This window comes from Eublepharis macularius, chromosome 2 (assembly GCF_028583425.1).
Source record: "Eublepharis macularius isolate TG4126 chromosome 2, MPM_Emac_v1.0, whole genome shotgun sequence".
In the NCBI taxonomy this organism is placed as follows: domain Eukaryota; kingdom Metazoa; phylum Chordata; class Lepidosauria; order Squamata; family Eublepharidae; genus Eublepharis; species Eublepharis macularius.
Window position 1 is genome coordinate 210,467,866 of NC_072791.1, and position 24,273 is coordinate 210,492,138.

At 43.4% G+C, this 24,273-nt stretch overlaps 1 protein-coding gene across 1 annotated transcript in view; it reads right to left on the reverse strand.

Annotated features, from left to right (window-relative positions):
• CPS1 (carbamoyl-phosphate synthase 1) overlaps positions 1-24,273 on the reverse strand; it is a 209,524-nt gene that overhangs the window by 20,221 nt on the left and 165,030 nt on the right. Inside the window, exons 28-33 of the mRNA XM_054971268.1 lie at positions 24,087-24,162; positions 15,941-16,018; positions 13,161-13,268; positions 10,193-10,282; positions 6,380-6,550; positions 2,458-2,532 (exon numbers count right to left, since the gene is read on the reverse strand). Coding sequence (XP_054827243.1) covers positions 2,458-2,532; positions 6,380-6,550; positions 10,193-10,282; positions 13,161-13,268; positions 15,941-16,018; positions 24,087-24,162 — 598 coding nt within the window. The remainder of the gene's footprint in view (positions 1-2,457; positions 2,533-6,379; positions 6,551-10,192; positions 10,283-13,160; positions 13,269-15,940; positions 16,019-24,086; positions 24,163-24,273) is intronic.

Sequence of the window (24,273 nt, forward strand, 5' to 3'; positions counted from 1 at the left end):
TTCGTGATTCGTTCCTGTCGCCTTTTCTGAACCACCTTATTCCCCTATCCCTGGAAATAAATAAAAGTTACTGTTCTTTTTCTGTTTCCCTCACGGGTGCTGAACTCATTATATTCAGAAGACGTTTGGGTTAAGTCTGTCAGGTGAAGGGTTGGGGTAGAGAGAAACTAAACCGGTCATCACATTACTTCTGTTTCAACATCATTTAATACCTTGACCTTCACAGTTGCCAACTACCTGGGGGGAAATGTCCCATCCCTTTAACAGAGGCTCGATGGGATGTTATTTACCAACTGATGCTATTTAACTCCATGCCACAAAAACACTTCGCCTGCCCATTTTCACAAGAGAAGCCACTATTAAAAGGACGAGAGATTTTTCTCCAGGCTTCTTGGCAAACCTAGCCTTACACCTTCCACAAATTCACACCCACCAGAAGATCTGTGTGTATTTAAAATACATTTGTAGACTAAGTGACTGTTTTACCAGTAGAGAATTATTATCCTCTATTCACTTGTATGAAAGACCTTCACAACTCTCCTGTTTTATGGCAATTGTGAATATGGATCTTTCTAACTCATAAAACTTAATCATCTCTCTTTTTATGACTAAAATATTCTCTCCCTCCACCTAACATTCAGAAAACCAATCCGCACCCCTCTGGCTAAACTACTTTCCTTTTGCTCATGAAATCAAGCCCCTTCCTAAAATAAGAAGGGCAATCAGCTTTTTTTCTCTTCGCTAACTAGCCTGAAAGCAAAATTTGCTGCAGTTTTGAATATGACTACAATTTGAAATGCAGAATAATAATAATAATAATAATAAAAAATCCTTGAGAGAACCAGAAGCAACAATATTCCAGTACACTTCAATTGAATGAAACGCATCATTTAATAAGTATGACATCGGTACGAAATCTGAATGGCTGTTCTGTCCTGCAACTCCTATGCATTTTTCTTGGGAGTAAATGCCATTGAATTCAGAAGGCTGACTGGGCTGAATATGTCACGAATAAATTCCAGGTACTTGTGCATAAACGTGTTTCGAATCACGGTGCTCCCTGTGGGAAACTCATTTCCTCTGGCAGTTGCTGTTTCTTTAGGACATTATGATTATTGCCTTTCACACAAGTGCATATTTACTGTCATATAAATTGAAAACAGGGCTGGTTGTAACTAAATGGCACCAAGGAAAGTAACTTGGATCTTTTCTCCTCTTTGTCTGTACTCGTGGGCAAACACACAAAGAGAGAGAGAGAGAGAGAGAGAGAGAGATTCTCACATACAGACACACATGCAAACACTCTGGAGAACAAAGTGTGCTGCAATTACTAGGAATTAGAGTTGCGGACAATCTGCCTCTTTATTTCAGCATGCAAATTTATATGTTGCCTTTCTACTCCACTGATTCCGATGGGAATGCCCACGCCATAAAGGCTCTTAATTTCCCCTCTTCAAAATGGCCTCCTTGGGAAGCCTGAAGGGCAGCTGCTGTTCACTGGCTGACATTACACTCTTCCCAGTTTTGGTACGCAGCCAGTGACTGGAATAGCCCAAAGGGCAAGCGAGTTGCCGCTCAAGCGGTGCACGATTGGTGCTCTGAGAGGGCGGGGGGAAGCTTCATGCCAATAAGAATGGGAGCTGTGATACATAATCACGTACTGGATCCCTGCCCATGCTGATATACGTTCACAGGGCTGGAATTTGAAAATCTCTCGGCAGCCAGTGTCTGCTCACCAGTCTAAAGTGCCCTCCTTGGATTTTTGTCTCCCTCTGCATTATACATCTTGACGGTAACCAAGCAACCACAAAAATATCGCCCCGGATATTTGTCCCCCTGATGTATCTCCTCTAGCCAAAGTCCAAATGCTCATGTTCAGAAGTCTGATGGTGTCACTCTGATCTCGCCTTGATGGGGATTTTGAAGGCTCCGCGTACCTGTCTGTAAAGAGCTAGCGAGGAGATTCATAACACGTGCTGTCACTCGGCAACGTTTCCCAGAAAGTGACAGCTCTCTGGCAGAAAAGGCACACATTGAGGCTACGTGCTTTTGCAATGGCCATTGGAAGAGGGACATCCAGTGGTCATGCAAGCTACATCCCGTGTTTCGTTTTTGTTTTCGGGGGCAAAGGAGGTGTTTGGAACTGGGTAGGGGGGAAAAATCATGCCAAGTTGTCCATTAAATCTCCCTCACAAAGGCAGTTTCTTCTCTGAGAAGAACTTGCCATTTAAGCACAATAAAATCTCACCATAGTGCCTTTCAAAGACAGCCTACCCACTAGACCAAATCATCTTACTGCTCCAAGAAGAATCCCAGTCAGTAAAAAAGTCAGCTAATATACAGTAGGAGCCACGTGTGAAGGACAACAGAGGAGGGAGCAGGGAAAACTGCTGCCCTACATTAGCTTGAGACAGCATTAGACTGTGCTGTGAGGAAAACATCCTAAAGATTAGCTACCTCCCCGGTGGATGCCATTTCACATCGGAGAACAGGGTCAACGTCCCTCAGACGAGGCCAGGAGAACATTGGAGCCTGGCAAAAAAAGGGGGGAAAAGAATGAAATATGAACACATTATTAACTCAGTAAATTGCTGACATCCACCATCTCTATCTCTTTGAAATTAGAAGTAAGAAAGGGGTTTTGCTCACACAATTTAATTGCGGTAGAAACAATTGTGATTTTTCTAGAACGGGCACGCACAAACTTTCGACCCACCAGGGGAAATGAAGCCCCTCCCAGTTATCTATTGCAGCTTGCCAGGTGCAGGGCTCATTTTGAGGGAGAACGTGTAGGAATGCAGTTCTGGCAGTTCCTCAAAGAGGTCACATGTCAGGTGGCCCTGCCCACCTGACTCTCAGCCATTTTGGGCCCCTTTCGGCCTGGATTGTGGCCAAAATAGCCTGGATTGGGCCTCCGACAGGTGGTGGATCACTCTCCTGCTCATCAGCAGCCTGATCCTGACCATTTTGGGCCCCTTTTCAGCCATTTTCAGCCCCTTTTTGCCATTTTGGGCCCAATTTCAGCCCTGAACGGCCAGGATTGGGTCCAAAACAGCCAGAATAGGTGATATCAGGGGTGTGTGGCATATGCAAATCAGTTATACTAATGACACACTTGTGGTGATGGCAAGTGGCATGTCATATGCTAATGAGTTATGCTAATGAGGTATGCTAATGAGTTCCTCCAGCTCTTTTTCTACGAAATGACCCCTGGCCAGGTGTCAGAGTGCCCTTCAGCCACTCACTGCACATTCCGGCTGGTTACACTCCAGAGGGTACATCACAACAACCTATGCTACAATAGCATGCATCTTTTGCCCACGTGGTTCAAGCATAGAGCACCCATATCTGGTTCTTCTTCTAAGTGGAGAGAAATCAGTTGGCTTTTCTGTAGATTTTAGCATCATGTGCTAGGCAACCATAGGCTGGAAGGCACTGTATGAAAAAGTCTCTCAATATACCAAGTCTAAAAGTTCAATCCTAAACAGGGTTATTCCAGTCTAAACCCATTGATTTCTATGGGTTTAGACTGGAGTAACTCTGCTTAGGATTGCACTATAAGAACCAAATTGCTCTCTATGCAGAGAGGAAGTGTGACAATATGGCATTTGTAGAATGGATATAATGTAACACTTCAGGAAAGGACTGAACATTCTGTAAGGAAATTGAATGTGATTATTCATTTCTACAGTGAAAAGCTCCTGGTGTTTTTCATTCCAAATGAACATTTGAAAGAGGAAGTTTGATGGATGTTTGATTTCTCCTGTGACATTCCCACATGGTACGTAGAAAGGTTTTCCTGGTAGTTCGTGACGATCTAAGCTTCTAAGCAATCCGGATTCCAGTTTTGCAAGCTAATCTTCTACAGCATAAAGAGCCCTAAAGCTATACTGGGTGTATGAGACAAGGACATTCCAGACTCCATCCGTTGGCTCCACCTTTGGCCCAGGAAAAAGGAAAGAGAGAGTCACATGTGCTGAGTAATAAAGGAAAATATCCAAGAGATACAAAGCAAGAAACACTTGAACTAGTCTGGAGACGGAGGAGGCCATCTTGGATGCCTTGAGGCCATCTTGGATGCCTTGATGGAATCTCTTGATGACAGGTGGCTAGAGTGGCGTGTGTGTGGCTAGAGGTAGTCCAATCAAGGGCTATACTTTCTACTGGGTATGAGAATTAGAACTCTAAAGATGGAGGAGAGAATCTGTGAGGAAATTACTCTGCCAGAGCAAACATCTGACCTGATTGCTATCTTCAAACACAGGGCGAAGATATGATCTCTCATAGGTTCTTCTCACTTTTCCTCCCCTCCTCACCCCTCAAGACAGCCTGTCAATACCCACAGTACCTGCTGGTTTATCAATTCCCAGTAACCAGGTGCAGAGAAGAGAGGAACAGGAGGGGCGGAAGTCCTGTAAGGGGATCAATGGTGTCATGTCCCCTCCTGAGGCAATGGTAAGAGGTTGAGAGAACTCATCTCCTCATGGTGTCCTTTGTAACAACACTCATAGGTATTCTCAGCACTGTACAGGAATAAGGTCAAATTGGCCCCAGTCTGAAAAAAAACTCCTCCCTTTTGCTTTTCACTCATTTGACAGCTAGATATTGTGGGGCAACTGCCTTACACTACTGCGTAAGCGACGCCATGTCAGAAAAAAGAAGACAAGATCACAGTATTCAACTAGGGCACTGCTCATGAGGGTAAAACTAATTCATAATAATGTGCCTTCTCTTCAAAAGGTTCTGGGGATTCCCATGGGAACCATTTGGAGCCTTTTAATTATTCTCGACATTTTCATAATCATTAGTGCCATAGGGATTAAACAGCAATTTGTTGTCACCTACACGGATAAACTCTGCACTTCTGATTTCTATGCAAATGACTGAAGAGAACCACAGAGAAGTCACAAAGCTGTTTGTGTGTGTGTGTGTGGTGTGTGTGTGTGTGTGCGTGCGTGCATGTGGAGTAGAGAGACCACTGACCAGAATCATTCTCTTTTCTATTCTGAGGGAGTGACCCTTCAAAAACTAGGTCTGGTCTCTCAAAAAAGCCAGAATACACTATATTTCACATTCACTGTTTTCTCTGCAAATCGAGAGCTTCAGTGGGGTGGGTTTTTGGTGAGTTTATATCCCCGCCTGCACTCTAAACAATGTACTTTAAGATGAAACCATGCAGATGTGTAGACCTGAACAGCTTGTGACCTTCTGAGCCAAGCACAGCCCACCACACCTATACTGAGGCCTGTTAGGTGTTCCATATCCGCTGCCATCCCACCCCCACCCCCACCCTCATCCCACCCCCTCGCCGCTTCTTCTTGCAGTCTATGCAAACAGCCTGAAAAAGGAAAGTTCTTGTGAAGTCTCTAGTGGGCTGAGGTTCGTGACTGGTGGGTTGTGATCTGCTTGGCAAGTCGCAAGTTGGTGTCATTGGAACAGAGTTGAGGTTATACTCTATGAACACATGAGAGGTTTTACTACTTATTCATTTATGTTATGTTATTTGTAGTCTGCCTTTCTCATTGAGACTCAAGGCAGATTACATAGTATCAGTCAATATGATCAACAACACACAATAGAGTAAGGATGGCAGAAGTTTGAAAACCAACAGAAATCTGCTAGAGAGCTGAAAAAGAATGCTGAAACGAAACATAAGCAGATTGATGTGACATATTAAACAGTACAAAACTCCAGTAGGAGCATACTTACAGCAACAGACAGTACACAGTATTATAGTCTACAGCCCTTGTCCCTGTCCCAATGCCCTATTACTTGTATAAGAAAGCCCTCCCGAAGACGGATGCCAACCCACTCGTAGGTATAGCTGCTGCCTGTATGCCAAATAAAGAGACCATTTGTTAAGCCGGTGGTACTTAATCTGCAGTTTATGAACAGCCATTTTGTAATTACCACCAACCCCCAAAATAACCACATTTACTCCCATCCCTGGCTGGAAGACTGCACTTCAGGAAGGCTTGCAGCTTACCCATACCTCTGGCAGTGGGTGTTTCAAGGGTGGAAACCATTTTCTAACCACATGCCCCACTTTCCTGAAACACGGGGCATGTGCTTCATTGGGGACCAATGCTCAGAAGTGCCACAGGGGGCATGCTAAAGAGCCACATGTGGCTCCAGAGCCACTATCCCTGAATTAAGCCCTCTCACTGCCCCTTTGGCACCGTAAGCCTGTTCTGCAGCTATCCCCTTTTTAAAATTCTTTGCACATTGCATGCTTCTCACAGAGACAAAAGGTATCCAATGCATTCCTCTTGCCAATAGCTCTTTTTCCGCATTAAAAGAATGACTGTGAGGAGGTTAACATCTAACCAGCATCTGAGCCAGGTATGGTTAATTTTTCTGCCGCCTTTTTCATGCCTACCTTGACGCCTACATAGTCTGAAGGGATTGTTGGTTTTTCCAGGACAGGAAGGGCAGACTCGTGAATTGTTTCCCCCGTCATCACTTTAGTGGCCACATCAATGAAGTCCAGACCAAGAGACTTGGACACGAATGGAAAAGACCGTGAAGCCCGCAGGTTGCACTCGATCACCTAAAGAAGACACAGAATGGCATCTTTAAGACCGGTATACTGGTTATAAAGAAAGAGAAAGGCTTCTTCTGTAGCAACAGCCATTCAATTCTAAACATTTGCAGAACTTAGTCCTATCCTAATGTCAGAATTGTTATTACTGCACATGGTCTAGAAGAAGCACATCTGGCACGCAGAAGAGGAGCCAAGGTAATACCTAGCAAAGGGTGGAATCAATGGGAGACACTCTCCAGAGGAAGTAGTTGTGACAGAACAATTCCCCTTCTCCTGGACCTGAGATAGGTTTGCCAGCCTCGAGGTGGTAAAAACTAATAACAGGGCACACCAGATTCGAGACAGCAACCAAAACAAAGAAAATACCGGTGTATAAGAACTACAAGGTTCCAACAGCTTCTAAAGTTATTTTTCTATTTATAAACCTTTATAGTGCAAAGTGCTCATATAGTGAATACCATAAATAAACCCATATAGAACAATCACTCCATACAACAATACAAATGGTATAGGTCATGTACATCTAAGTCCAACTGGCCAAGTTCAAAAGATCACGGCATTGTTCCGTCTGTATCAACTGACTGAGTCATGAACGTAAAAAAGATTTTGGCGACCATCCAAACAGACAGTATTGCCTGATGAAGTAAAAATCACGAAACGGGTATTGGAAAATTGCTGGCTAAAACCCGTAGCTGAAGAAAGTGCTCAGCTACAGCACCTACATTGTCTTTTGGATCCGGAGGCAACCTTTGGGCTATTGTGCAATATACTGGAAGAATATTTTCCTCATTGACTCATGATCTTTTGAACTTGACCAGTTGGACTTAGATGTACATGATCTATACCATTTGTATTGTTGTGTGGAGTGATTGTTCCATATGGGTTTATTCCTCTGCTATAGTGGCTTCCTTTTTAGCCACAGTGATAAAGAAACAAGATTTTCATGAGTTTAGATAGTTTAAAGTGATAATGATGAGTTATGTCTATGTGAATTGGATATGTTCAAGTGTACAGTTCATATTTTGTTGGTGTTTGTATGGCTTATGGCTTCGGCCGGAAAAGCAATAAACATATTATTGTTGTTGTTGTTGTTGTTGTTGTTGTTGTTGTTGTTGTTATTGTTATTATTGTTGTTGTTGTTGTTGTTGTTGTTGTCGTTGTCGTTGTCGTTGTCGTTATCGTTATCGTTATCGTTATCGTTATCGTTATCGTTGTCGTTATCGTTATCGTTGTCGTCGTCATCGTTGTTATTGTTATTGTTATTGTTATTGTTATTGTTATTGTTATTGTTATTGTTATTGTTATTGTTATTGTTATTGTTATTGTTATTGTTATTGTTATTGTTATTGTTATTGTTATTGTTATTGTTATTGTTATTGTTATTGTTATTGTTATATGGGTTTATTTATGGTATTCACTATATGAGCACTTTGCACTTTAAAGGTTTATAAATAGAAAAATAACTTTAGAAGCTGTTGGAACCTTGTAGTTCTTATACACTAGTATTTTCTTTGTTTTGGTTGCAGCCTCCAGGCGGTGCCTGCAGATCTCTTGGAATTACAACTGATCTCCAGATGACAGAGATCAGTTCCCCTGGAGAAAATGGTTGCTTTGGAGGGTGGACTTGATAGCATTATACTCTGCTGAAGCCCCTCCCTTCCTCCAATCCCACCCTCTCCAGGTTCTCCCCCCACCCCAAATCTCCAGTAATTTCCCAACCCCCAGCTGGCAACCCTGAGATGTTCCTGTAGTCTCTGATGTTAAAGTTGGGGTGAATACTCTAACAATGCAATCCTAAACAGAGTTATGCCCTTCTCACCACATTGCATTTGATAGACTTACAAAGGTGCAACTCTGTTTAGTATTGCACTATCTGGCACCTGGCTGGCTGTGTGCCATGACCTGGGGCTCTGCCCTCTGTGGTCCATAGCAGGGGTGTGAGTAGTGACAGAGAAATAAACTTAAAGGGAAAATCACGTGTGTATTAGAGAAAAAGGGATAAGTAGAGGTAACAGTGGGTGAGAAGGTGGCATGGGATAGCCTGATCTTGTCAGATCTTGGAAGCTAAGCAGGGTCAGAATTTGGATGGGGCACCAACAGGGAAGACTGTAGAGGAAGGCAATGGCAAACGACCTCTGCTCCTCACATAATAGTAATAATAACAATAAGCATGCTTATATACTACTCTTCTAGACCAATTAGAGCCCTACTCAGAGCAGTGAACAAAGTCAGTGCTAGTATTATCTGTATAATACAGCTGGGGAGCTGGGGCTGAGAGGAGTGGCTTACCCAAGGCCCCCTACTGAGTTCATGGTAGGAGTGGGATTCGAACCAGCAGAGCAATAAGCAACCTAACCAGCAACCCAACCTCTTAACCACTATGCTACAGCAGCTCTTACCTTGAAAGTCCCTTCTTGGGTTCACCATAAGTTGGTTGTGACTTGACGGCACATACATACATATACTAGAGGTCAAGGGGGTGACAGGTTGAAAAGTGAGAAGACCTGAAGCTTGAGAGCCGACATGGGACAGCAATTAGAGTGTCAGACTAGGACTTTTGACAACTGGGTTCGAATCCCTGCTCTGCCGTGGAAACTCACTGGGTGGCCATAGGCCTGTCACAGTCTCTCAGCCTAACCTTCCTCACAAGGTTGTGGTTATGAGGATACAGTGGAGGAGAGAAGAATGATATAATAAGATACTTTGGATCCCAATCAGGAAGAAAAGTGAGATATAAAATAAAATAAAAATAAGATGCTATTTTTTTCTACTTTTTAATTTGTATTTATTTGTGCAAAACAAACAAACAAACAAAATATAAAACAAAATGGTGGCAAATCTATATATAGGCTAATAAATTGGAGGCAGTACAGATAGACATGCCCTGATATGGATAGCTGAAGTGAGTCTAATCTTGTCAGATCTCAGAAGCTAAGCAGGGTCAGCCTTGGTTAGTAATTGGATGGGAGACCTCCAACGAAGACCAGGGCTGCAGAGACAGGCAATGGCAAACCACCTCTGTTAGTCTCTTGCCATGAAAGCACCAACAGGGTTCGCCATAAGTCAGATATGACCTGAGAGCATTCTCCACCACCAAAGATAGGAGAGGACTGGAGAGGTGAAATAGGCTGAAAGTGTTAGGTGCTGATATCACTGGGATCATTGCCAAATTCCACATGCAAGACCAGGGTCTAATGAGGGCAGCTATCTTTATTCTTTTCAGAATGTTCAGAGGTGTCCCACGTGCACAAAAATAATGAATTCAGGAGTGTCCCACGTGCACAAAAATAATGAATTCCGGAGTGTGTTCCAATTTGTGTGATCCCATCCGTGATCTTATTGGTGAGTGAGTAGGGGGGACTATCTGGCTCAGCCTGTGGGACTTTGTCTCTTTGTGTGGCAGACAGAAGTCTTTGGTTGAAATTGCATCACACAGAATCTTACAAAGGAATGGGTTATGCAGGGCATCTCCAGAACAAAGACCCATGTGGCATCAAAGAAGGTGGGTATTACTTGCTTGGGGCAATCCCATAGAGTACAGCAAAAAGCGAACAAAAGCCTTCCTTACTTTTTGCCGGGTATGCATCAGGAAAAGAGGGTTGGTAGGAAATATTGATTGATTCAAAAACATTTTAGGAAAGGTCTTACCAAGACATCATTCCCCCGGATGAGAAACTGAACATTGAATGGTCCGGAGATAGCAAAGGCATTTGCAATCTTTCTGGTTGCAATTTTTACCTGTGAAAATAAATTGCAAACATGTTTGTTAATGCAACCAAGGCACGGAGCTGAAATGAAGATATTTTTTTAAAGTCTCCCATGGAAACGGGTTGAGTGGGGATGTCCTTTTTCCAGACCCCTTGAAAAGCTCCAATTTATATTTAAATGCCAATGTGGGTGCAGTGGTTACAGTGTTTGATTAGAGTCTGGGAGACATAGAGCCAAGCTACAAGTGATGCCTGACACAGGTTGGACACTTTACAGCTTCCCTCAAGTGGGAAATGTAAGCGTCCTGGTCTTACAGCTTGGCCCTCCATTTAATTGAAGTTTACAGAAACCCACACATACACACCCAGCAGAGGGGAAGGGGAGCACCCAGCAAGAGCCCGACGCCTGCAATCCCTTCCTGACCACATGTTCTCCCTCCCATAGACTGCTGCGCTGTAAACTTCAATTAAATGGAGAGCCAAGCTGCAAGACCAGGACGCCTACATTTCCCATCAAAACTTGAGGGAAGTTGACAAGTGTCCAACCTGTGTCAGGTGTCACTTGTAGCTTGGCTCTTAGATTCAAATCCCCTCTCTGCAGGGAAAGTTGCTGGATTCGGCTGGTCACTCTCTCTCAGCCTATCTAACCACACGTGGCTGTTGACAGGAAGAAAAGGAACACTATGAATGCCTCACAAGGCTCCTTGGAAGAAGACAAGAATAAAATAGAAACCGAGCACAATTGGACTGTGTGGGAGAAAGAAGCTTTTGCGGTAAAATTAGCACTTACAACTTGGAGGCACTGGTTGGAGGGGGCCAGAATGCCGTTTGAAGTATGGACTGATCATAAGAACTTAGAAGCCTTGCGCACCCCCCACAAATTAGGCGCCAAGCAGTTAAAGTGGGCTGAATTCTTTTCCAAGTTCAACTTTACACCGAAGCACCTCCCTGGCAAATCAAACTTTCTGGCTGATGTGCTCTCGCGCATGCCTCAACAGGAAAGCCAAAGGGAGGAAGTGATTGATACAATGTTCTCACCGTCGCAGTTGGGAGGGGCAGTAACTACGCATAGTCAGGCTGCAAAAAAGCAAAGCAGCCAAGAGACTAATCTCTCTGAGTGGGGGGAGAGAGAGTGAAAACAGAGGTGGAAAAGGAGGGGGAGAGTGTACCCAAAGCCAATCTGAAAAAAGGGGAAGATGGCAACTGGTACAAAGCAGAAAAATTATACATCCCAGCCAGCCTGAGAGGGGAAGTGCTGAAACTCTAGAAAGAAAATCATTCAAAGTTGGTTGTGCTACCTGAATGCTGTATTAATATTTATTCATTCATTCATTCATTCATTCATTCATTCATTCATTCATTCATTCATTTATTTATTTATTTATTAGATTTATGTCCAACCCTCCCCGCAAGTGGGCTCAGGGCAGATCACAGTATCATAAATATCAATAAATATAACAATCCATAAAACAATAATAAAATATTATAAAATACATATAAAAACAATAAACATAATCCACAAGGACCTCCCAGATGCAGCTTTTAACCCAGAGTTTCAGTCACAAACTTGCTGTGGGGCAGGTACGGTAGATCTGATTAAGACAGCAGAAGCGGAGCAGACCAAGTGAGGGACCAGCAGGATAGTCCGCCAGCTCCTCAGCCACAATGAGAATCATAGACCTGGTGGAACATCTACATTTTGCAGGCTCAGCAGAACTGTAAGAAATCCCGGAGGGCTCAGATCTTGGTTGGGAGAGCGTTCTATCAGGCTGGTGCCAGAGCCAAAAAGGCTCTACCCTTGGGTGAGGCTAGGCAAACATTTTTGGGGCCAAGGATCACCAATATATGTTGATCTGTTGAGTGTAATGCCCTCTGGGGAACATGGAGATGGTCCCGCAGATACGCAGGTCCCAGTCTGCAAAGGTTTTTAAAAGCCAAAACTAGAACCTTGAATCAGAATTCAACCGGGAGCCATTGCAATGGTGGGTCAGTTTCAAGGTTAGCCCTGCTTTGAGTGACTTACAGTAGTCCGATCTAGAGGTGACCATTGCATGGATCACTGTAGCTAGGTCATGAGTAGAGAGATAGGGTGCAAGCTACCTGACCTGCCGAAGATAGAAAAATGCAGATCGGGCAACTAACGAGATCTGGGCCTCCATTGATAGAGAAGCATCCAGAATCAGATTCAGACTCCTCACCATCAATGTAGGCATCAAAGGTGCTGAGTCAAGGGTTGGGAGCCGGACTCCGGAACTTGCCAAACAATAGCCCAGATACAGGACCTCCATAGAGTTCAACTTCAATCAACTTTGCTTCATCCACACAGTCACAATGTCCAAGGCCCTGGCCAGAACTTCCAGGGTGGCATCCATCCATCCATCCATCCATCCATCAACAGATATAACTGGGTATCATCAGCATACTGATGACAACTCAGTCCAAAGCTTTGGGCCAACTGGGCAAGGGGGCACATATAGATGTTAAATAACATCAGGGAGAGAATCGCCCCTTGAGGAACACAGCATACCAGCTGGTACCATGGCGACATCTGCTCCCCAAGCACCACCCCCTGTCCCCAACCATGGAGAAAGGAGGCCAGCCACCGCAAGGAAGTTTTGCATATCCCTACATCGGCAAGGTGGTGGGTCAAAAGGTCATAATTGATCATGTCAATTGCAGAAGATTCCACCATGAGTCCCTGAGCAACCAACACATATGAGTGCCTTCTACAGACAAGGCATGGAATGCATACAACCGCACGCAATTTTCTCTCTTGTAAAATGTGACTCAAGGGAGTCAACCAGATTCCATCTGAGTGGGCTGGCCATACTTGCAGCTTAATATTTTTTCAGCACGTGTCTTCACTTTTGTGCTGCCCATCCATCAGTGGCCTTTAGCAATATGCTGACCTTCTCCAAGGCTCCTTGGCTAATCGTCTGGGCAGGAAACATCAAAGTGGCATCTCCCGAGTGAACTCCTGCATCCTCCACATGCTCAGAGACGGCATGACAGATCACCTGCTCAAAAAAAAATGCCAGGGGGTGAATGAGAAAATTTGTTTAGAATACTTTGGAATCCCTATTTCAAATATAATAACAAGATTAGAATGTTCAATCTGCTAACTGTAGCAAGTGATTTGGTTATCAGCCAATAAGAGGCCACCGGCATTTCATCCATGAGTCTATGCTAGCTCGTTGGGGTTAAATAAACTGTTAGGTTCAATTGGTTATTCGATAAATAATCTGATTATTTGATAAATAATTTAAAATATTTTCTTTCCAAGTAGAATAAAGGGGTCCCCCCCGCCCCAGGTTTCTGTGAGGTACCATTAGGGTTGAGCGGATCTCACCTATTCAGTATTTTTTTTTAAAAAAATTGAGATTTATTCAATAATTTCTTCTTATTCCTGGACATCCATGTTCTAGAGAGCTGGGTAGCATCACACTTAAGGAGTCAGTGGTTCAAGATGCTTGGGGTTGCCAACTCCACATTGGAAAATTCCTGGAGATTTGGGGGAGTGGAGGCTAAGGAAGACAGAGGATGTTTCCACATGTCCTAAAAAGAATGCCCCGTTCACCGAACGCTGGCAATTTTTTTCTCACGAGATTTCTGATGTTTGTTTCCATTTTGCTTCCATTTTCGTGGCACTGCAAAAATGGCCTGCATCCATTTTGTAAAGGGAGACATCAGAAATCCCATGAAAAGTCTGCCAGCATTTGGTGAGTGGGGTACTCTTTTTAGGATGTGTTGAAACAGCCAGAGTTTGGGGAGGAGAGGGACCTCAGCAGGGTCCAATGTCATCAAGTCCACCCTCCAAAACAGCCATTTTCTCTGGGGGAACTGATCTCTGTCACCTGGAGATCAGTTGTAATTCTGGGAGATCTCCAGCCACCACCTGAAGGCTGGCAGCCATGGAATGGAGCTCTCAGCAGGAGTTTAGTTGCTCTAAAAATCCGGTGCACAGGAGTCTGAATCTTATGAGACTTATAGTGAGAAGGAAGGGGGAGGTATTAAACCTTCTCTCCATGCCCTTTACCTGCCTAGAAATGTCCCCAGGGACATGCAAGAATGACCTCAAGCAAGCCTCAGCCTTATACTGGCAAATGACAATGTACCTCTAGAGTTACATTTGACAAAGGAAGCTCGCAGTTTTCACATGCGGCCTGTGTTGCCGCTGAGGGCTAGGTGGAAGTGGAGGCGTGGACAGAGGCAGAAGAGGATGAACATCTGGAAGCCTCTTCCGAAGGGGGCACAATGTGGTTGGCGCCATTCCAGAAGCAGGACGATTTTCCCGCCCGCCCACCGCTCCACCAGGGCGGCCGTGGGCCTGTCACAAGGGTTTGGCAATTTTAAGGCACTGGGCCGGATCCTCAATAGGGTGAGTGCAGCAGCCAGGCTGCTCACCCCTGTGGAAAAGGGAGGCAAGGCCTGATCAGCATGGCAGGTGGCGGAACACGGCTTTCCATCCTACGGGGACCAGCATTGGACGGGAGTGTTATGCATCGAACAGCATGTGGGCCTGTCGACGCCAATGGAGGATCTGTGCCCATATGCCTGGCCGATGCTCCAATCGGCTGTAATCAATAAAGTTGTGGCCATTCCAACCATACAGAGGTGTCTGTGTATCATTCGCTGGAACCAAGCTGGAAATAGCACGGAAATGGCAACAAGACGAAGCACTCAATGTGCTCTGAACGACTCGATGTGATATCAAATGATAATTATGCTGAATTCCAATTTGTTCTGGCAGGCCATCAGCAGCGCACACACCAGCCTCGAGGCCTCTGGGTACACAATCCCATTCAGAGCCAAGCTACAAGTGATGCCTGACACAGGTTGGACACTTGTCAGCTTCCCTCAAGTTTTGATGGGAAATGTAGGCATCCTGGTCTTGCAGCTGTAATGGAGAGCCAAGCTGTAAAACCAGGACGCCTACATTTCCCATCAAAACTTGAGGTAAGCTGACAAGTGTCCAACCTGTGTAAGGTGTCACTTGTAGCTTGGCTCTCAGAGTGACCAAGACTCATCCAGCATCCAGGTGGACCCATCACAGAGTTCAGGTTACACTCCAGGCTCAGCAGCAATCAATAACTATAACCTGTCCTAGAGGAAATCCTAGACTATCAGAGTAGTCCTCTGCAGTAAATCTCATTGCTGTGCAAAGGTCTGCTGAGAAGCCCATTAAAATGAGGAAAGGATGTTTATCATCTGTACTGGACTCTTTTAGTTCTCACAGACAAACCAGGCATCTGTCAATAATATAGCCAGGTAACAGTGGAAAGGTAGAGAGCAAAGGTCATCTTTATTAAATATATTACAAACAATGCACTATTCTTTGTACACTGTCTGAAATAGATTTTTTTAAAGCATTAAACAGAATGAAGTTTTTAATTATTTGGACGGGGGGAGCATAACAGAAAAAAAGAACTGTCTGAATTAATTCCAGAGGGGTAGCTGCATTCGTTTGTTGTGGCAAAATTACTCTGGAGTCTGATAGCACTTTAAAAACTAATCTTGGGGTACTAACTGGCCTCCTTTAAGGTGCTACTGGACTCTTGTGTAATTTTGCTTTTAGAATTAGTTATCTTTTGGAAAAAAATATTTAAGAGCTGAAAAGTTTCTGAATTATTCAGTTAATAAATCATAGAAAGGGGAGAAGGGAGCATTATTTTAAGAAAGAAATTTGTACCTTCCCATTCTTTGCAACGGCATCCATTTCCACTTCTCGAGCTCCCTCAATGAATTTAGTGAGTACAACAGGGTGTTCCTATTACCATAAGAAGACAGAAAAATATACATCCAGTCTGAATATCTTTGGCATTCTGATAGGGAAAGGCATAAATTCAAATCTGGAAATATTGAGCAGGAGTGGATAAGGTGAAAAAAATATATACCACGGTAACAGAAAAATTCCCTCCCGGCTTAAGTGTTAATAAAAGGGACTGTTAGTCTTGTACAGTATCTCTAGCACAGAATTTCGTAAATGTGAATGAATGTTTCTCTTATCTTAAAAAAAAGCACATATGTAGCCCTCACAGCTCTGAAGTTAACATTAGAAAATGAGCCATAAATGGCTGGATAGATGATGAAAAGGGAGCCAGAGATGGGGGAGACTGGAGGACCCAAAGTGAGGGGAAAGAAAGGGGAAAGGGGTGTTCCCTTCTTATTACAGTGTATTACAGTGGTTAGAGCATTGTACTGAGATCTGCAAGTATGAATCCCCACTCTGCAGTGGAAGATCTCTGGGTGACCTTGGGCCAGTCACACATTCCCAGCCCAACCTACTTTACAAGGTTGTTGTGAGCATAAAATGGTGGAGATGAGAATAATATCAACTGCTTCAGGCCCCCATTGGGGAGAAGAGTGAGTTGTAAATATCTAAAATATATAAATACATGATAAAAACTGGCGAATCACTGCACTGTGTGTATGCCATCTCATATATCATATCCTGTATCAAAAAGAGCTCCCCCACCCCACCAAAAAAAGGACAAAAGAAACTGGGAATAAGTACCAATTTTCTCTATGAAAAAGTATATAAATATTACATATCATACCCTAACTCCAAATTTACCCTTACAATCAATATTATATCTTAACTCTAAATTCTGTACTTCTCCTTTCCCTTAAACATTTTCTTTTCCATCTCCTAATCTTCAAAGGCACAAATAATCAATTTACATCTCTGTTTCCAGCAAAACATCTATATGGGGTTTCCAGGTAATGATGTATTTATCTAATGACTTTTCCCTAATCAAAGACATAAGTTTAGCTATCTCAGCATATTCCATCATCTTCTTCAGGCATTCCTCTGTGGTAGGTAATATTGTAGCTTTCCATTTTTTAGCATATAACAATCATACACAAAAAGAGTGTAACATACCTTGCTATGTATTTTTTCTGTATTCTCTTTTTATCAATTGTTCTTAATTTTTTAAAATATTATTCTGTTTACTAAAAAAAAAAAAAATCTAAAAGAGCTCCCAACATTCTCTGTCCCACTCTGGCCTGCTCTTCATATGTGGCAGAACATACCACGGAACTTTCTGAGTGGGGCATCGCATTTCTAAATATGTCTGTTCTCATATGAGGGGAAAAAAACATACTGGTAGCACAGCTGGAAGAAAGGCTGTAGTTATTCCCATTCCCATACCCTTAGCCGTTCTACTTTTCCTCTTGCAGAAAGTTTGGCTTTATGGAGGGTAACATTTAAAAATCGGAGCCACCCCTACATAGAGTTGCCAACCCCCAGGTAGGGCCTGGAGATCTCAAAATTACAACAGATCTCCAGAGTGGACTCTATGGTATCCTACCCCACTGAAGTCCCCGCCCACCCCAAATCTCATCTTCCACAGGCTCCATCCCAAAATTTCAAGCAATTTCCCAACCTGGAATTGGCAATCCTACCCCTGCAGTGCCAACCCTCTCTTCCACCTCCTCATTAGACCCCTTTCATTCTGCAGGCTGTGTAAGCCAGGCCGCTGGCAATATCACACTTGTGCACAATTGAGATTTTTATTTATTTTTTATTTTATCATATTTGTATTCCGCCCTCCCCGCAAGCAGGCTCAGGGCGGATAACAGCATCAAGAACATTTTAAACATTCCATAGAAAACATTTAAAAGCATTATCCACAAGACAGGAATCTCTCTTCAGGAAGTGGCAAGTGTTCAAGGAGATCCAGAAGACAGGAATGTCTCTTCGGGAAGTGGCAGGTATGCAAGGAGATCCAGAAGACAGGAATCTCTCTTCGGGAAGTGGCAAGTGTGCAAAGAGATCCAGAAGACAGGAATCTCCCTTCGGGAAGTGGCAAGTGTGCAAGGAGATCCAGAAGACAGGAATCTCCCTTCGGGAAGTGGCAAGTGTGCAAGGATATCCAGAAGACAGGAATCTCCCTTCGGGAAGTGGCAAGTGTGCAAGGAGATCCAGAAGACAGGAATGTCTCTTCGGGAAGTGGCAGGTATGCAAGGAGATCCAGAAGACAGGAATCTCTCTTCGGGAAGTGGCAAGTGTGCAAGGAGATCCAGAAGACAGGAATCTCTCTTCGGGAAGTGGCAAGTGTGCAAGGAGATCCAGAAGACAGGAATCTCCCTTCGGGAAGTGGCAAGTGTGCAAGGAGATCCAGAAGACAGGAATGTCTCTTCGGGAAGTGGCAGGTATGCAAGGAGATCCAGAAGACAGGAATCTCTCTTCGGGAAGTGGCAAGTGTGCAAAGAGATCCAGAAGACAGGAATCTCCCTTCGGGAAGTGGCAAGTGTGCAAGGAGATCCAGAAGACAGGAATCTCCCTTCGGGAAGTGGCAAGTGTGCAAAGAGATCCAGAAGACAGGAATCTCCCTTCGGGAAGTGGCAAGTGTGCAAGGATATCCAGAAGACAGGAATCTCCCTTCGGGAAGTGGCAAGTGTGCAAGGAGATCCAGAAGACAGGAATCTCCCTTCGGGAAGTGGCAAGTGTGCAAGGAGATCCAGAAGACAGGAATCTCTCTTCGGGAAGTGGCAAGTGTGCAAGGAGATCCAGAAGACAGGAATCTCTCTTCGGGAAGTGGCAAGTGTGCAAGACACAAAGCAGCTCACAGGATGGAAGGGAAACAGCCAAGTCCAGGAAAGCCTCCCCCCCCCCACCGCAAGCTAACCCAGCAACCTGTGGGGAGTCGGGGACACACCCTTCCTTGCTCAGCAGCTATGCAGGGAAAGAGGATGGCAGGAGAGGTGACAGGAGAAGAAAAAGTTTACTGACAAGAAATAGAGACTGAATACCTTTAATAAAGGTTTGAGGGTTGACTTTCAGGTAATTCCAGAGACTTTACTTATAAACTATGTTAAGCCAATACCAAAGGATTTAAGAAATTTGTTCCTTCATTTGATTACAGTTGCAAGAATTGTATTTGCAAAATATTGGAAACAGGAGTCTCAACCTAATGTAAGTGAATGAATTTCTAAATCTAAAGAGACATTAATACTGTTAAAGTTAAGTTTATTACTAAGAGGACGTAAGGTATCCAATTTAGTAAATATTATTTTTGAACCATGCTAAAGTTTGTTTATGGACTTTTTTTTGGCAGAGGTTTAAGATACATAGTCAACAAGTGGTTATATGATAAGAAGTTTTATTTGCTTTTGTTGAAATAAAATTTGTATATAAAAAGAAAAGGGGGAAAGCTGGAGGAAGGGTCCGAGTAAAGAAAGGGGACTGAGCAAAGGAGGGGACTGGGCTGGGGCATAAAAAAGGAAGGGGCCTTGCTTTTCTTCTTTCCCTCAAATACCTCTTACCCCACCCAGGCATCTTTATGGATTCGGTTAACTATCCGTTACAAACATTTTTCCAGAATCAGCTTCCAACAATAGTCATTGGAACGATCATTATATTTTCTTTGGCAGCTTGCTTTGTAACATGTGCCAAAACCAGCAAGGGAACCAGAAAAATCAAATCAATAGCTGAATTTGTACAACTCTGAATGTGTTCATACACAATGTAATCAATATCCACATTTACAAATATAATAGCAAACAACAATAAATAAATGCATACAGTCAGAGGTGATACATCAATATGTCCACACAAGACCGTGTTCCCTCTACCCAGTCTCTCAGGTTTGAACTTGGAGTGAGAGACTGCACCATATCACTGAGAGACTAGGTAGAGAGAACGCGGTCTTGTGTGGACATATTGATGTATCACCTCTCACTGTATGAATTTATTTATTGTTGTTTGCTATTATATTTGTAAATGTGGACACTGATTACATTGTGTATTAACACATTCAGAGTTGTATAAATTCAGCTATTGATTTGATTTTTCTGGTTCCCTTGCTGGTTTCAGCTTTTTTCACCCTTATTGGCTCAGGGACCACCTCTCTCGAGTTGCTTTTGTAACATATGCCAGCATCTCATGACCAGTTGGGTACTGCTCAAAGAACTGTGCCTGTTAGAAAGCAGGTCCGGCAGTTGCATGGTCCAGGAAGTCGGACACAGAATAAAAAGTCTATAACTCTTAACACTGGCCGTTTCCACACAGCTTACCTGTGCTTGTAATGTCCCAGTAGATTGCGCAAAAAACGCAGAAGATCGTGTTTCCTCGCACGAGATTTGTGCGATGTCACATGACATCGTGCAAATCTCACAGGAGAAAATGCAAACTTCTGTGTTTTTTGCACAATCTACCGGGACATTACAAGATAGTGGAAACGGCCACTATCTCTGATTCTTAACACAAAATCACTATATGACACTAAGCAAATCAAAGCACCAAGGATTCTTAAAAGGACAAAGCTCACAGCTGGAGGGGACCAGATGTCTACAAGTGATTGGTATGTTGGAAGCTGAGCTCATGAAAAGCCACCCTTTAATGCCTTAACAGAAGTTGCAGCCCCTCTTTTGAAAAGACAGTTCTGAGAATATGAACATCCTGAAAATGTGTGAGGCTTCTCATTTTTGCAATATCTGGTCCTCACGTTTGCCAAACATACAAAAACATGCTGTCTGGGAATCAAAGGCAGGGGGGCACATTTTACACATAACCCAACAGTCCCCCCCCAGAACAATGCTTTATGCTCTTCTATAGAAAAGACTAGATGACATTCACTCGAATGGAAATACAGAAGCCACTGCTTGTGAAGCAGACAGCCAGTCTGGTATAGTGGTTAGAGTGTCAGACTCTGATCTAGGAGACCCAGGTTTGAATCCCCACTCCACTACGAAAGCTTGGTGGGTGACCTTGGGCCAGTCACACTCTCTCAGCCTAAACTAACTTACAGGGTTGGTGTGAAAATAAAACGGAGAAGGGGAGAATGATGTAAGCTGTTCTGGGTCCCCACTGGGGAGAAAGGTGAAGTAAAATAAAATAAATAAATACAAATGTGTATTCAATACTTATTAGCTGCCTTGGTTGCCCTTATTAGGCAGAAAGGTAACACACGAATTTTGTAAATATATAAATAAATACATAATTGGTGGACTTCACAGACCCCTGACTGTAGCCTACTAAGTACCCCCCGCTCCCAGTTTTGTTCCTGGGGTCCACAGACCCTCAGGACCAGCATAGGGCAAGATGGGGGTCTGTAGGGGAGGGGGTAATTGACTGAAATAACTGTTTCCTGTTGCTATTTTGTCAGAGGAAATGCCACTCAACATGCCCCTGTACTCTTTCCTTCTCCCAAGTAACTCCGGGATAAATAAATCCCACCCCCACCCCCCGCCATTTTATCCCTGAAGCTGAAAAAACTGAGAAAGAGAAAGCGACTGGCTCCACTGATGCCACAGCTAAGCAGGGGTTTGAATCTGGGTTTTTGTAGTCAATATTCAGCCCTTCACGCTCCTTCATCACACTGGCTCAGAGTTGTCTTCGAGGTACAGCAGAACCTTCCCCAGTTTCCAGGTGTCAAGATATATCCTCTCAAAGGGGTTGTTATCTAAAAACGGACTCCATGTTGTGGTATTTATTTATTTATTTATTTAATCACATTTCTAGACTGCCCTTCCCGTCAGACGGTTATAGGTATAGCACCCCCTTCCGCACAGCTTCACTTTCCATTGGCCATCTCCGTGCAGGGAGAGAGAGACCCCATTCCTTTGCTCCTGTCCAGCCCAAGCAGTTCTGCTGCCAAGATGAGGATATCAGAGTACAGAGACTCTCCTATTACACAGCCAGCTTCCCTAACTTTCTCCTTACCAAACCAGAAAAGACATTTCAGGCTTTGCTGTTTCTGAGGGAGGAAGGCTTGCAAGTTTCTTTTCAGAGGCAACAACAATCCTGGAGACCCTACGACCCACGCACATGCATCGGGGTGCAAGTACAAGTAAAATCTGTTGGATATGGCCAAAGGCAAAAACTAAGAATATATAAAATACAAAGATTACCCCAAAAAAGTCCCCCCCAAACCAAATTAAACTGTGCTATGTTAGACCTTGAACATGGCTTTGGCTTGGAGCAACTGGGGGAGGGAGACAACGGGAGGGGGGGACAACAGAATCAATCTCCTTGCTGTGCATTCAGTTCTGTCATGACTGACTGTACCCATCCTGTCATGCCAATGATTTTGCTGTCAAGTGTATGCTTTATTCTGTCAGGGGTAACTCCATTTTGTAGGCCTAGAGACATCCTCGTTGCTAACATTCCAATAAGTTCTCACCCGTTCCCAGGTCGCTGGATGTTTACCAGTTTCAAGCTTCCTGCGGGTGCTATGTCTACTCTCTCTCTCTGTGCAGCTTGATAACCCAAATATGCATACTGTTCTCACAGATCAAACTTGTTCGGAACATGGGAGGGGGGGTGGAACAGAGAATAGAAGAGAGATGTAATTTTCCTATGTAGTCATTCTGGTCAACTTTCTAGTAGAACTGCCTAGGGGCTTACCTTGCTCTTAGGCCTACAAAACCTTTGGATCTGATTATGGAAAGAACTGGTTTCGGAATAAAAGTCATTTAACCAAGAACCAGTGTCTTGTTACAATGAACCAGGGATCTGCCTGCCGTAGTCTATCATCCAGAGTCTGACAAATTCTGAGAAGCGGCAGGAATCAAGAGATCAGGGGGGGATATCTTGCCCCCACAGGGGACTGGCCACCTTACCCACAGCAAGGATGCCAAAGTATCCTGAGGCAGAGCTAAAATACTCCTTTAAAAAGAATTTGGGACAGTCTCCAAATTCATGACAATTGTAAGATTCCATCCCCAGATTTTCCGAAGTGGGACCAATTTAACAAAATTGCCCCTTGTGCAAATTTTTTTGAAGATAGCACTGATCTGGAAAAAATGCTCTTTTATGTTTTGTAGCCTCTTATATGACATGATAGTAGAATTCGTTTGCATTTCTCAGTCAAAACAGAGACAATTCTGTGTACGCAAGATGATTTCTCACAAGCCATGTATGATTTTCCTGCAGCTGATGAGCAGCTGTTTATTCATCCATTCCTCCTCACTCTTCTACTACTTCCACAATTTAAGGCACGGAAAGGAAGGAAGGAAGGAAGGAAGGAAGGAAGGAAGGAAGGAAGGAAGGAAGGAAGGAAGGAAGGAAGGAAGGAAGGAAGGAAGAAAGAAAGAAAGAAAGAAAGAAAGAAAGAAAGAAAGAAAGAAAGAAAGAAAGAAAGAAAGAAAGAAAGAAAGAAAGAAAGAAAGAAAGAAAGAAAGAAAAGAAAAGTCAGGCATGTATGATTTGGAATTGTTTTTAAAAGATGGATCAAAGCTGTGCAATGTATTTTAAATTAGAGTCTGTTACAAAGAACTGACCTAACCAATTCAACTTTGAGATGCTGTGTGTATACCAAGGACAAAGCCACCGGCAGTGATCAAGCAGATACGTGCAGGTAAGACTTTTCCATTCCTTTTTCTATTCGCAGATGAATTCTTGGCACAAACAAATGGAAATTCCCATACCAGCATCATACAAGAGAAATGGAAACCCCCTGAACCTACTGATGTTCAGATCGTGCCTATTCTGTTTATCTTCTTCCATTCCAAACATATAAAAGTATCCTCAAAATTTGGGCTGCATAATAATGTCTAGAACAGAATGCAACATTCTAGCGGGTAAATAGAGGCGAACGCCCTTCAGCTCCAACCAGAAAACTGTGTCAACCTCATCCTGTTACAATTTGCTCAAAAATTACTTACTTTCAGTGGGGTTGAAGGAGTGATTGAGTTTGAAAGGTAACATGCAAGAATTCATGCTGACAAGAAAACAAAATCTTCAAATTGTCTCTTTTTCCAAACAAACAAACAATACCCCATACTACCAGAAATATGTGAAGAAATACCGAATGGAAGGACAAAATGACTGAAAGATGATCTAAGGTAAATGTAATTAGTGTGAAGCAAAGGAAATCATGATATAGTACCTGTGAAACTCTAGTTGCCTCTGCCAAGAATTTCTTCATCTCTTTTTCTGTATACACTATATTCATTGCTGAGCCACTATAAGGAAAAGGGGGGAAATCTGAGTTAAACGTGTTGTCGTGCCAAACATCCAAGTTCTCACATTCAGAATCTCTCTCCCTTTCGAACCCTGTTCTTTCCAAAGTTGAA